This window comes from Plectropomus leopardus, chromosome 24 (assembly GCF_008729295.1).
Source record: "Plectropomus leopardus isolate mb chromosome 24, YSFRI_Pleo_2.0, whole genome shotgun sequence".
Classification (NCBI taxonomy): domain Eukaryota; kingdom Metazoa; phylum Chordata; class Actinopteri; order Perciformes; family Serranidae; genus Plectropomus; species Plectropomus leopardus.
The window spans coordinates 2984137-2998574 of NC_056486.1; the positions used below are offsets into that span (position 1 = coordinate 2984137).

The 14438-nt window shown below is 38.7% G+C and overlaps 1 protein-coding gene across 1 annotated transcript; it reads left to right on the forward strand.

Moving 5' to 3' along the window:
• Positions 1–771: 771 nt before the first annotated feature.
• Positions 772–7404, forward strand: LOC121962731 (glycerol-3-phosphate dehydrogenase 1-like protein). The gene is made up of 8 exons (XM_042513004.1): positions 772–1089; positions 2451–2628; positions 3547–3687; positions 3915–4053; positions 4137–4249; positions 5069–5302; positions 5686–5792; positions 6883–7404. The coding sequence occupies exons 1-8, from the start codon at positions 1049–1051 to the stop codon at positions 6977–6979; spliced, it is 1050 nt and encodes a 349-aa protein (XP_042368938.1). The 5' UTR covers positions 772–1048; the 3' UTR covers positions 6980–7404.
• The last annotated feature ends 7034 nt before the right edge of the window (positions 7405–14438 follow it).

Genomic DNA, 14438 nt, shown 5'->3' on the forward strand with positions numbered 1-14438 from the left:
TGCAATCTATCTATCTGACTATCTATCTATCTTATATTTATATATACATACACCAAAATTATGGAACAAGGACAAACTGTTTTACTTAAAAAGATTTTCTTTTTTGTTGTTGTTTGTTTCAATTATACTGTGTTTAAGCTAAATGATAAATAAAATAATACATCTAGTATTCAGATATTTCGCTTGTTTTTTGACTCATGTCTGATGCAAAATATTAATTTGTGTATTTATTTGGTTACTTTAACTAATTCACTTTTTTTTTTTTTTTTCATATGTACCTTTTTACATATTTAGACACAGGGTCATTCAATCGCACATTCAAATTACTTTCATATGTATTACATAAGATTAAATGCATCCCTATGATTCAATTCCTCAAAAATATTTAGGTTAAAAAAAAAATACAGTCTTGGCTGTAACTTGCATTGACTAAGCACGTGCATTTTTTTTTTGTTTGCAGTGACAATTTAGACTGAATAATGTGAAGAAAAAAAAATATAATAGCTACACATTAAACATGTTTCATTTCACATATTTCTGACATATTATTAGTTGTCTGCACATATTCATTTATGTATTAATGTGTGTGTTTGTTTAGTGCTAGGTGTGGGAGAGAATACCATTATTCTGAAACGTACCGGAAGTGTCATTAAATATTCTGTGTGTTTTGACGTCGGCTGGCTAAGAGAAGACGTGGAGGGCGGGTTTCCATATTTCCTGTCAATACTTAATAATAAATGACCGGTAAAACGTTAATGCACTACACATGAGGTTTTCCGTCCTTCTCTTTCACCGTCTCCGCTCTGCTATTTAAAGCAAACCCTGCAGTAAATATAACCGGTGTGAAAAAGGAGAAAGCACGCGTTAAAACGGCTGTGAGACTTGTTGCAGCGCGTTATCGTGTAATTTCCACTTGAGAAAAGGAGTGGCGACACGCAGGGGAGGGGTGAAACGGTGGGAGAAATATACAAGGCGTATGAGGAAGTTATAATAGCTAAGAACAACGGGTCTCCACATCAGCCGAGCTGCAGGATTTTACGCTTTAAAAATGCCTCCAAAGAAAGTCTGCATCGTCGGATCTGGAAATTGGTAACTTTGCATCTGTCTTTTACACGCATCAGAAACAAACCCGCTATTTTTTAGTCTGTGGTCGCATACAAACGCTATAGTGAACGGGTTGTGCATGTAGCAGATCGAAACACGTAGTGCCAATATGCAAAATCTTTATTTTTCGCGTAAAAAAGCAAAGTAAAGCTATCGCACACGCAGCCCGCCATCCTACTTTACAGTGAACATTTTAGCCAGAAGGCTACAAGCTGAAACATGTTCACTGCTCAAAAAAAAACCCCAAAACAAATGGAAGTCTTATTATCCTGCTGTATGAGTAATAATGACCTTTGGATACTTTAAACCTTTGAAATCCGTCCAGTTGATTTCTTTCATGAACATGAAAAGAAGGTGACGAGCAACTTTAGAAGAAATGGCCAAAAAATGAGCAAGGAATTAGTATTACAGTTACAAGAAAATTATCTGAAAATCTGCAAAAAAGAAACTTAGTCTATATATATATATATATATATATATATAGTTTATTATACAGCTTAAATATTGTTAAAAAAAAACTATCTTTTTTTTTAAATTGCTTGTGCTTCCTCAAAGAATTAATAATGTAGTTTTCTGGACATTTAATCCTTTTTTTTTTTCTTTTTTTTTTTTTTTAATATGTAATAATACCACCAGCTAAATGTCAGGTCATTTCCTCATCACCTTTTCTTTTTTGTTGTTGTTAATGTTGTTGTTTTGTTTTTGCAATTTATGGGACATATCTTACCAAGTTTTTTTTCCCCCATGTTTTCGAGGTTTAAATGCTTGTGAAAGATGTCTGAATGCAGTACAAGAAAACTGCTTTTGATCTCCCAATGCAACATTACATCATCATATTCTTCACAGGAGGACGTTTTGTCCCCAACTGTACTTTATTTATCAGAGAAGGGTGTGATTGAGATATGACCCTCCCTGAAGCTTAAATTAAGTACAAATTACAACCATTTAAAGTTAAATGTAAATTCCTTAACCAAAAAAAAAAAAAAAAAATCTGACTCCGGAGAGCACTTTACTTGAGGTGTGTCACCCTTTTTTCACCACCTCCTCCCCTAAAAAAAAGACCTGAAAAAAATGCTTGAAAGTATGATAATTTTGTAACATACAGTTTTCCCCAGTTTTTTTTTTCTTAATTTTTCCAGTACATTTCCCCCTAGCTTTATAAAAATAATTTTCTAAATTTACCAATTTGTTGCAGTTTGTGAAACATCTTTTACCAAAGTGCTCAAATCACACCAATTTGCTCAGAGTTCAGAGGTTGTGAAAGGCGTCTGAAAGCAGCACGGAAAGCGATGTCTCTGTCAAAGTGTTGACACAGATTGTCTTCTTATGTCTTTTTCTCTCCCCAGGGGCTCCTCCATCGCCAAAATAATCGGGCACAATGTCAAAGGATCTAACCGCTTCGATCCAATGGTGAACATGTGGGTTTACGAAGAAATGATTGATGGCAGAAAGCTGACAGAGATTATTAATACGGAGCACCAAAACGTCAAATATCTGCCGGGTCACACGCTGCCCAGGAATGTGGTAAGTGCTGCGATTTTGGGAGTTTTGACAGACAGCCAACTTGTTCCAACAGGTGATGAAACATGTTCTGCTTGAACAGGAAGACATTACTCTGATAAGACATCTCAACTTTGACCCATTCATGTACGCAACTTTATCTCCCTTTAAAACGAAAGTTTCCTTTTAGTCAGACATAAATTGTGTGCAACACTTCAAATACATAACTCAAACTGCAAAATACAGGAAGCTTTCAATGACAGGAAATGCAAAGCATGAGACCAAACGTTGTCCTACAAGAGAAATAACGTTTCATAAAAATTTTAGGTTTATATATGGAGATTTATTTACAATATATTACATTTTTTATGGTTTAGTTCAGTATTTGTTACTTCATATTGAGGTATATATTATTATAATATATATTTATTGTATATTTTCCCCATGTTTTATTGTAAGCTTTGAGCTGCATTTCATTTATGACAGGTACTATATAAATAAAATTATATTTTCACTTAATATTATTATAAGTGGCTAATGAAGACAACATTTTTTAAAATTTTTTCTTGTATTGTTTTGTATTGTCAAAGTTTTTTTTCTGTTATATATAATTTTGTAAATATAATTTTATATTATTATTATTGTTTTACTATTGTTATTGACTTTTATTTTAATTATTTAATCTGACATTTTAATATTTATTTGTTTATTATTATGGTTGTTTATTACCCATGTGTGCTCTGTTTTTGCTGTATAATGCATTAATGATAATAATAAAAAATCATTTGGGAGCTAAGATCATACATTTCAAGGCTTGACTTGGATTCGTAAAATTACTGACGGAAAGAAAGCAGGAAACCGGTGATATGTCAACAGGGCTTATTAAAACTCACGTCACATTTGTACCGTGTGATCTGACACTCTTTAACTCCGCCTCACCAGGTCGCTGTTCCCGACATCACAGAAGCCGTCAAAGGAGCAAAGATCCTTGTCTTTGTCATCCCGCACCAGTTCATCAGCAAACTCTGTGATCAGATAAAACCTCACATCACGGAGGGAACCATCGGGATATCACTCATCAAAGTAAGATCCTGTTATTGTTCTTCATGGCAGATTTCCTCGCAGCAAAAAGGGGAAGCAGCAGATTACTGTCACCTGACTTTGCTTTATGTTTTTCTGCGGCCACGACATCACGGGACGTTGTAGTTGCACAACACAATAACCACAATAAAGCCTAAAATATCCAGTACCTCAAGGCTCTGCGGGGCAAAAATGAAACTTTCTTCTGTTGTTTTTTTGTTTTCATTCAGGGCATCGATGAGGGACCAGATGGGCTTAAACTCATCTCAGACATCATCCGAGAGAAACTGGAGATCGAGGTCAGCGTCCTGATGGGGGCCAACATCGCCAGCGAGGTGGCAGATGAGAAGTTCTGCGAAACCACCATCGGTTAGACACTGAAAAAATTTGCTGACTACATATATATATAGAATGACATCATGTTGGTTCCTAATAATTTTCTTTTAATACAGGGGCGAAAAATGAGGCAAACGGCCTCATTTTCAAAGAGCTTCTTCAGACTCCCAACTTCCGCATCACTGTAGTTCAGGAGAGTGACACAGTGGAGCTGTGTGGAGCCCTAAAGGTAAATACAGCAACATACTGTGAATATAAAGTAATTATTTACTCATTAAAGGAACAGCTCATCACCCAGAAGACCATTTGTATATAAATGACTCACCCCGTGTTATGTTGAATTTGTAAGGAAAAATGTGTTTTTCTCACACGCCAAAGAATGTAAAGTCTTCAAGTCTCATTTATCCAATCCCATGATCAGTATGTCCTAAACACGTGCACTTTTGCTAAAAAACGAAACAAGAGAACGTATCGGGGCTCCCTTCAATACCAGACTCTATCGACAAAAACAATCTTTAATCTCGCTGAATGCAGGAGCTGCTGTCTACTGCATTAGTTTGTGTTAACTTGGGAATTTTGTGAATCCGAGCCAACTGTTTAAAACACCAAAGTCACACAATAACACAAAACACTAACTGAGGCAGCTCCAGCTGCAGCTCAGTGGTGTTAAATTATTGGGGTCTGGTGGCTTTGAAAAGAGCAATATAAATCTGAGTGTTTTAGCAAAAATTCATACATTGTTTTTTCAGAAGTACTGAGCCCACGACTGCATAAATGACACTTGGATTATGCTGCACACGTTGTGTAACAGACTGTAAAAAGGTGTTTTGAAACAGTTTTAGTTCTGGACTCTTATGACTTGGATTCGTGAAGAATTTTCAGTGTTTTTCGATTCTTCATTCATAATGCTGACATGCAAGAAAAACACAATTTTCTCTACAATTCATAAAAAAACGGGGTGAGCCACTGATATACAAATAGTAATAAAGGTTCCAAACATCAAATCTTCTCTCAGTATTTTAATTAAAGGTCTATTTTTGCATGTCAGAATATTGTGGCAGTAGGTGCCGGATTCTGCGACGGCCTCGGTTTTGGCGACAACACCAAGGCGGCGGTGATCAGGCTGGGTCTGATGGAAATGGTCGCCTTCGCCAAGCTGTTCTGCAAAGGCGAAGTGAGCTCCACAACCTTCCTGGAAAGCTGCGGTGTGGCCGACCTCATCACCACCTGCTACGGGGGACGAAACCGCAAAGTCGCAGAGGCCTTTGTCAAAACGTCCAAGGTGCGTCCCATTACATCATCAACGCCAGAGACATAAACATCAGCACTGGCCTTACTGTTAACTCTACCTTCTTCTTCTTTTTAACTACTTCAGAATTGTCAGTTATAGCAATTTGTGTTGTTATTTGTCCTGTATTTAGAAGTCTTAATATCAAAAACACATTTTTTCTTTTACATTTTTGCCCCTTTAAAATAGCTGCAAAAATGCATCAGCTATTTTAAATATATTTAATATGGAGGCCACATAAGAAAGGATGATGTCATGATATGTTGCATAGTATTAGATGTCTTCATTTTACTGCTGAAAAGATAAGTCATAGCTCTGGAGCATGGTTTGTCGCTCAAAAACAATGTGAAATTATCCCTGTGTGTGTTTTTCTGCAGTCTATTGCTGAGCTGGAGGCAGAAATGCTCAACGGGCAGAAGCTGCAGGGCCCACAGACCTCAGCTGAGGTCTACAAGCTCCTTCAAAAGAAGGACATGGTCAACAAGTGAGTCCGCTTGATTCTAGAAAAGCTGTTTAAAGGCCCAGACACACCAAACCGACTTTAAAGTACTAGCGGCAACAAAAGCCAGCTGTTTTGTCGCCTCATGTCGCCTGTTTCTCGGCCAGAAAGTTTCACAGGAACACACCACAAATACTACAACTAACGGCCAACCAGCACGTATGATCTCAACTAGAACAATCTAAACAAAATTGTTAAATTCAGACTGTTAAGTGCAAAAAAATGCACCATTGAAACTCACTCAAACTGCAATTTTTGATCCCACAGCTATCAAAGCATAAAAACATGCACTGTATTAATTCTGGGCCTTTGCCTTAATATGATGTTATTTCTACCATAATTGGCACATGGAGAAAATACATGCTATTTTGACTTTAAGTGAAAGAAAATCTCTTTACTTTTTGTGTTTTTTTTTTTTTTGTTGTTGTTTTTTCATCTAAAAGCATAGTGGCATCATGACAAAAACCTGGCATTTAAAGGGTTAAAATTTGGAAAATTCATGAATATTTATATATTTATGATTAGGACTAATGTTGGTTAAAAAAAGGTCAAGTATAAAATATAAATATCAACGTTGTTGCTAATTATTGACATATCCTAGGCTGTGGTAAAAAAAAAAAATTAAAATCTACTTAACGTGTCGTATATTAAAAAAATATATATATATTTTTTCCATCTAAAAACATGGCATTTGAAGGGTTAAAATTAGGAAAATGAATGACTATTTTATATATATGATTGGGACCGATGTTGGTGAAAAAATAAATTTAATAAAAGTAGAGTAAATAATATTAATGTATATATTTTTTAAAAAACTTTAATTTTGAAAAGTGCATTTTGCGCGCAGAGCGATACGACTGAGTGTAATATTAAAGCGGGCCCTTGAAAAGCTTGAAAGCATCCTAATGCAACATGAGGGGAAGTTACAAGTTAAAATGAAGTAACACTGTGTGCAGCTACAGTCCTCCTCCTGCTGAGCTCACGTTAAAAAACCTGTCTGTCCTCTGTTCTGTGACCAGTGTCCTCTAACAAACATCCTAGAAAATTAAGCCTAAAAATCTGTTTTCTTATCCAGGTTCCCATTGTTTTCTGCCGTCTACCAGATCTGCTTTGAGGGTAAAGAGGTGAAAGAGTTCATCACCTGTCTGCAGAACCACCCAGAGCACATGTGAACACATCCACTGCTGCTCCTTCAATAGCAACTCACTGCCACTCGAGGGCGGAAGAGATTCATGAGACAGAAACGCACAATACAACAAAACCCAACCAAGAGCACTTTTACTCTATTTTTATCAGTGACTTTTCGTAATGGAGATTTATTAGCTTTAAAAGCATTTTTTTAATTAATTTTGCTCTTATTTTGTAAAAATCTTTTAATTTAGCTGGTAGAGTGGGTTAAAGAACTACTTTTAAGGCAGATCACTGTTCTTTTTATTGCCAAAAAAAAGCTATAATTTTGTAAAGGAGTACTTAATGCAATCCTGTTTGCCTGATGTACCTTTCACTACATGACAGTTTACAATCGCAGATTTAAAAAAGGATTTTTTTGTCATTGTGTGTTGTTTTCTCAATAAAATCAATGTATGAGCAATGGAAATTGTCTTTTAACCCTTTAGATCCTGGATTGACATTGGTTTTGCATTTAAACCTATAGAACCAGAGGAAATTGGTTTGATTTGTTTTGAAAACATGGGGGGAGGGCAATGAGCAACTTGGCAAGAAATGTCCTAAAAATTGCAAAAAAAAAAAAAAAAAGTAAAAATACATGAAAATTAGCTGTGTGAAAATGATTAGATATTATAACCCAAAAAATGAAATAATTTTCAGAAAACTGTTTTTAATTCTTTATATTTTATTATTTTTTTTAATTTTATATGTATATATATATGTGGTAGTAGTAGTGTGGTAGTTTCTTAAGGGCATTTTCTTGACTCCTTTTAGGGTTCTTTTTTCTGTTTGTTTATTTTCAGGTAATTTTCTTGTAACGTTTTTTCACTAATTTCATGCTTTCTTTCTGACACTGTAATGGGACTTTATACCCAGAAGCTGATATTTAGTCCTGTGTTTGCAGCTCTGTGTTTGACCTGTGTGTTAGATCCCACAGTCAGACTGATGCTGATTCCCACGAGGGGCCACGGTAACTCGGTATGAGAAAGCAGATTAAAGAACAAACAGCGTCCTTGTCCCTCCATCTCAACCATGTTACAGATCAGACTGCTGAAACCTTTGATAGTCTCCCACTGTCTGCCTCGATCTGTCTGCCCTCTCTGTTTCTACGTATTATGTCTATTTCTGTGTCTATATTTATGTCTTTCTTCTTGTCTCTCTCTGGTTGTTACCTTTAAGTGCTCATAAAATTTGGAAAAATTACATTTAAAATCTCAACATTTTGCATCTTTCTGTAGAACTTCAGTTCCTGTCAACAGCTTTTTTGGTGACTGTTTCTTCTGCAGAAAACAGTTTCTTTGTAATTTAATGCCGACACGTAACCCTCCTTAAAACCACAAATTGTTGTTTTCACTTCTGTCTTTCCATACAAGTTAAACAAAAGAGATACAACGTGTTAATCAGTCAGAGTTAGAGGTGTTGAAAGGTGTAATTTTTTTCACTTTTGGACAAAGCCGGGCTTGCTTCCAGGCTTTAAATCCATCCTTTTGTGTCTTGGAAAAAAAGCAAATTCAAGTAAAATGTTCCTTTCAGCATGGGTGGACCCATAAATTCTCTCTAGCTTTAAAGGTAATGAAGCAGATAGGTACATGAGATCAAAACAACACTGACCTCAATCCATGCTTTTCTAGTATTATCCTCCGCCATCCAGAGGGCCTCTCACTGGAGGACAGTGCATGTGTGTGTGTGTGTGTGGGGTCAGGGGTACCAACATACATGTTACCTTGGTGATTAAGCTCCTCTTTCAGACTTGGGTCTCATCTGAAGGTGGGCCTTCTCTTTGAAACAGAGGAACCTGGGCTTGTGTCAAACCACCACAAGGGTCTCGGTGCTCGCTCTAAACCCGTCGATGACAGCTGCTGTTGGGAGATGAGAGGAGCCATCCCGCTGCAGAGGACATCGACCTGCAGGACCCAGCTCTCCCATGGGAACCCGTGGAAGCTCCTCGTGGCCCCTCCGACACTGGTGCCTCTTCCATCACCCACCCCGAGCTCTCCAGCGAGCCCTTTGATGTCCTGGGATCTGGGCAGCCTCGGACATGGAGGCCTGTCAGCCTGCAGGGGGGAGATAGCTGGGAAAGTTACCAACCAATGGACACATGGAGAAAGACAGACTTGATGTCCATATCTGTGTATAATGTACTTTTAGTTTGAAATGAAAAGAATACTTTGCCCCCTAAATGACCATTTGTATATCAGTTATTCAGCCTGTGTTAGGCTTGATTTGCAAAGAAAACTGTTTTTCTCGCATCCCTCCATGGTGAACGAAGAATCCAGAAAGTCTTGATAAATTGAAGTCATTGGGGGTCATGCTTAAAAACAGCAAAACTACCTTAAAAACGTATGTTTACAAACTTTCACACAACTCCTGCAGTATAATCCAAGTTTAATTTGTCCAGTTGTATGCTCGAAACTTACCAAACACATGCATTTTTGCTAAAAACTGAATGAAAAGTCAAACATACTTATTCTGGAGCTAAACTCCATTAACAAAAATGGTAATTTTAGCTCTCTGTAAACAGGAGCTGCTGATCTACTGCTGCCTTGATCAGTTAGTTTGTTTGTGTTTTTGTGTGACTTTGGTGTTTTATCGGGTGTGTGTGTGTTCACAAAAGTCACACAATAACATTAACTAACTAACTGATTGAGGCAGCAGTAGACCAGCAGCTCCCATGTTCAGTGAGGTAAAATTACTGTTTTCATCACTGGAGTCTGGCATTGAGGAGGACATAGATACATTTCACTTTCATTTAAGTTCCCTGTCGAAAAGGGCCGTCTGTTTGGGATTTGTTTACTGATTCCTGCTGTGTTTCATGGTGTATGAAGTTTATGAAGACAAAAATCCATCTTTTCAATGAATAAGAATATACCTAAAGTGTATCAACACAGATTTAATTTTCATTACAGCCCAATCTTTTTTCTGGATGATATCAACCCAAAAAACATATTAAGACACTCTTCAGCACATTCCACATTCAGCATGGACGTGATTTATGAGGTGTGATGTGACTGAGTCATTATTCACAGTCGGTTTATCACACCTGTGTCTCCCGTGGATGAATGTCTCAGTTGTGCATCCAAACTTCTCCCCCGAGTACACCAGGGCTTTCATTTTTTTCCCTGTTTTAAATATGTGGGCCACCCCTGGGCCAGACCACATGGTTCACGCCTATGGATTAATAGCACCCAGGGAGGCAGTGTGAAACCTCACACGTAGGCTAATAGATAACTCATAATATTACCTAAAGGCAAACGAGTCTTGGCAGTTTGCTGTTTCTGTTACATATTTTTATCTTTTAAATCTTCATATGTGGATATATTTATGGATGTGTGCGTGTTTGACACATGGGTGGGAGTCTATTCGACATCCTAAGCTAATTACAGGCCACTGATCTCGTCAGCTGTCACCGCCACACTCTTTTTACATGTCAATGACGGCCAAATGGGACCTCATATCCTTCCTGCAGCTCATACAATGCTCTCATTGAAAAGCACAAGAGACGGAGAGAGAACCAAAAGATGCCACTCCTCGTCCCAGCTGGCGTTGGCTCAGTGGCGAAGGGCACGGAGTCTTGTCCGTGAAATAACAACCACTCCTCAAATCCTCCCCTTCATCCTTCACCTCCGCCCGGCCGTCTTCATCATCGCCTCGGCCTAATCTTTGCACGTTCAAGGGGGACACGCACCCTGCCTCTCTGCTTTCCTTTTGTGTTTGCCAGCGCTCTGATGAGAGAGAAACAGGAGGGGGGCTGGGGGGTGGAGGTGAAGGCAGTGGTTGCTGGGGTTTGTCTTTTGCTTTTGCAGTCTAGGGGGACGAGGAGGAGAACTTGGCAGGAAGCCTGGTTGTGGCACTGCATACAAACACGGGGTGAAAACACAAGGCCTATTTGTTTGACTCTCCCATCCTCTCACCTCAGGGGGAGTGGAAAGAATTGCATGAGACAGCCATAAGATACGGTCCGTTCCTCGCCTCCTCAGACATCGATTCTGCGAAAGGGCCAGGGCAGTGAAACTCAACTTATTGCCTGTGGGCCAAATATGGGCCCCAATAGGGTGCCGGCTGGCCCCCTAACCATTTTCTATATCACAATAAAAAAAAAAGCATCAGCATCGACATAGAGCTTGTTTATTTCTAAAAAAAAAAATAAAGTGCCAGTGGAGCATCCCCCACGTTCCCCGACACAGGTCCTGGTTGAGGCCCTAATGTCCTAAATTCCTAGAAATGTCCTAAAATTCAGGAAACTTCCTTGAATCCTTGAAATATCCTGGATCCTAGAAATGTCCTAAAATCTCAGACATGTCCTAAAATATAAGAAAGGTCCTACAATTCTGGAAACATATATGGGGCTGCTGCGACTGGCTCCTGAATTCCTGTCATTTTGCAAAAGTGGCCCCCCAAGCAAATTGACTATCTCTGAGTCAGAGGGACAGGCAGAGACGAGCAGTCCTAGGACAAGCAGGGAATCATTGACACAATTTAATGAAACTAAGTCAATTCGTGCAGTAAAGACTTGGCAGGATTCCCAGCCTTGTTTGCTGCTTGAAAACAGCACTTTGATTAAATGTAAAATACGATCAGACATTACGTGAATCTGCAAAACAGCATCAGGAGACCACAATTTATCGCCACAGTGTATCTCTGACTAGACAAACGGCTGACGAAGCCAAAGCTGAATAATGTGTCCAGTGTTTTTTCTCTCCTACATCACATCTCGCTTCTTAGCTTGATCTCCTGTGGACTCAAAGTAGCTGACATCGGCGCAAACTCCACATTTCTCTCTGATTTGTGGGAGATGAAATCTTTACCGTATGTACTGGACTCGTCTCTCTTGAGTCCACGCGTACATGCACATAAAGATGCTTTCTGTGGCGGCTGATGTGAAAGGGGACATTGGTGGGTTCCCAGTGCAGCTGCAAATAACATTGATGTGGCATTCCAACATGTCAGTGTAGCGTGGGCCATACACAAAGCCACTTCCTGCTCTCGGAGCGGATATTCACGAGGGAAGCTCGAACCAGCAGCTGTCTGATCACAATATGTTTTCCAGCGTTTGGGTATGTAAATTAGCCCTGGGCCACTTTATTATTAGTTTGAGCCACAACATGTCTGAAACTGTATCAGCAGACTCTAAAGGAGACGTGTTATTCTCATTTTCAGCTTCATACTTGTACTCTGGGATTCTAGTCAAATATGTTTACAGGCTTTAATGTTCAAAAAAGCACTTTATTTTCCTCATACTGTTTGTGCTGGAACACCTGTATGCACTTTCCGATGTGTAAAATCACCAATCGATGCTTTAAAGCACAAATAGAAATATTCCAGCAGGAATATGATTTAAAATTTACAACAGAGCATCGAAAAATGTACAGCACCAGTAACTATTATTACATGTTTCCCTGACATTAGCATGTAGCTACATGTAGCACTGAACAAGTAGCTGTCTAATGGCTGTGATGGATATTAGTCATTCATTCAACAAAAAATCTCAATATAATCTTCATACACAACTAAACACAGCAGGATTGTGATGTCTGGGAGACTTTTACAATATTTTCAACCAAGATTTCATGTTTCCCCAACGTTAGCATTTAGCTGAATGTAGCAATGTACAGGCAGCCAGGGAATGACTGCGCACAGCCACAACGGCACTTTCTTATGTTAAAAATAACCAAAAAAGAAAGCTTCTGAACCAAAATCTTCACAACCAAACATGTCTCAGGAAGAATATGATCCTAAAACAGGGAGAAATTAACATCAGCAACTAAATTAGCCCTACAGGTTTCCCGGGTGTTAGCATGTAGCCGCAGCAGTGTAGGCTACTTGCAGCCAGGAAATCATGTGTTTAGCATCAATTCTCCAGTTAAATATCATCAATAAAAGCTTCTAAACACAAGAAGTCATGTGCCAGCGGGAAATCTGATCCTAAATTGGAGAAAAATTTATATAATCAATGACATATTTCTCTCAAATTAGCATGTGGCTACATGTAGCGGCGAGGCTGTGTAATGTACACACTTGCAGGAGTGTGTCTGGAGCAGATGACCACTAAAGAAATCTGTCACTATCTGACATCAGCTTATAGCCAAGAGAAAACGTTTAAAACATAGTATTCAGAACATACTGAGGCTTACTTTTACATCCATTAACCTGAATGTTTAAAACTTTAGCCATCCGACATTTTAACATATGACAAAAAATGAGAAAAAACCTGACAGGTTCCCTTTAAAAAGCTTTATGTCAACAGCAAAGCTAAGAATTGTTTTCATAAATTTCTGTCTATGTTCTTTCTGTCTTGAGGGATTGCAGCTCAAGCAGACCTTCGGGATCGTCTGGCATTTCGATTCCACACATTTGTGGTAGTTTCATTTAAAATGTCCCATTGATAGGACACAATGCTCATGATAAAACAGGTACTCCAAAGGAGTCGTAATTATTGCAGCAAGCTGCAGAGCTGACTGCTTTATGACCGGTCTTAACCGCAATTGCAGCGAGCAATCCTAAAGGGAGGCATTGTGATTGAATGATAAAGCAGCCAAACATGTCTGGAGGAAGATGGGGTGATACTAGAGCGGGTGTTTATCTGTTTATGCATCTGTTTGCATTTAAATGTTTGTGTTTTCTCAAATGTCTTGCTATATTTGACCTGTTTACCTCCGGGTCTATCTTACTAAGGTAGTCCAAAGCTGCAGCATGCTTGAGCATTTGAAAAAAGATGTTTTTTTACCTGCACAACATCATAAAAAAGGATGTTTTTCTTCAACACAGTGCATGTAAAGGACTGCAACTCCTTCACTGTTGCATGCATACTAAATGCTTTGACCCTTGCATCCTCTCTGAATTGCTGCAGAATATATATGGCTTTCCTTTCTGCGGTGCTCCACACCAATCGTTTCCTGAGTGCTCCTGCAGGGCTCTGACCTGTGACTTTAAAGAGTTGCCTCTCAGTGCAGGAATGGATCCGGATGTGCCGCAGGTCAAGACGTATGTTCGAGGATCATTAGCTGCACTCTTAGGGAGGGCACAAACACATCACGTCGATGTATGTGCAAAGTTTGGGCCAAAACTGCAGCTGTCATATAGATAAGAGTTTGTGCAAATTAATATACAATTAATATATATGCCATGACAGTTTTCTTTTAATGCCAAAATGATGAGTGAAGCTCCTTCGCAATAAAAATAAAAAATAAGGAGAGGAGAAGTGTTTTTCTTTCTTTACTTCAAGATAAGAGCATATCAGAGCGAATGGAGGAGGAAGATATGGAAGACAGGATGTGATTTAGGAAGCATACGGATTAAAACAATCTTTTTAAAGTAAGATGCACACACAGGACACACACACGATGCTTCACATAGCAAACTGCAGCCATGGGTGTAGATTTCAGGGGGCACACAGGGACAAGTCCACCCAAATATTCAGAACATGTGCATTTGTCCCACCAATAGAAACATCACAGTAGCAGAGGA

What these genes read in the sequence shown, in the direction of transcription:
- LOC121962731 (XM_042513004.1), top strand. Translation starts at nt 1,049, where the DNA reads ATGCCTCCAAAGAAAGTCTGCATCGTCGGATCTGGAAATTG. An exon ending in ACACGCTGCCCAGGAATGTG is followed by an intron (nt 2,629 to 3,546) that starts GTAAGTGCTGCG and finishes CCGCCTCACCAG; the next exon opens with GTCGCTGTTCCCGACATCAC. An exon ending in AGCTGTGTGGAGCCCTAAAG is followed by an intron (nt 4,250 to 5,068) that starts GTAAATACAGCA and finishes TTTGCATGTCAG; the next exon opens with AATATTGTGGCAGTAGGTGC.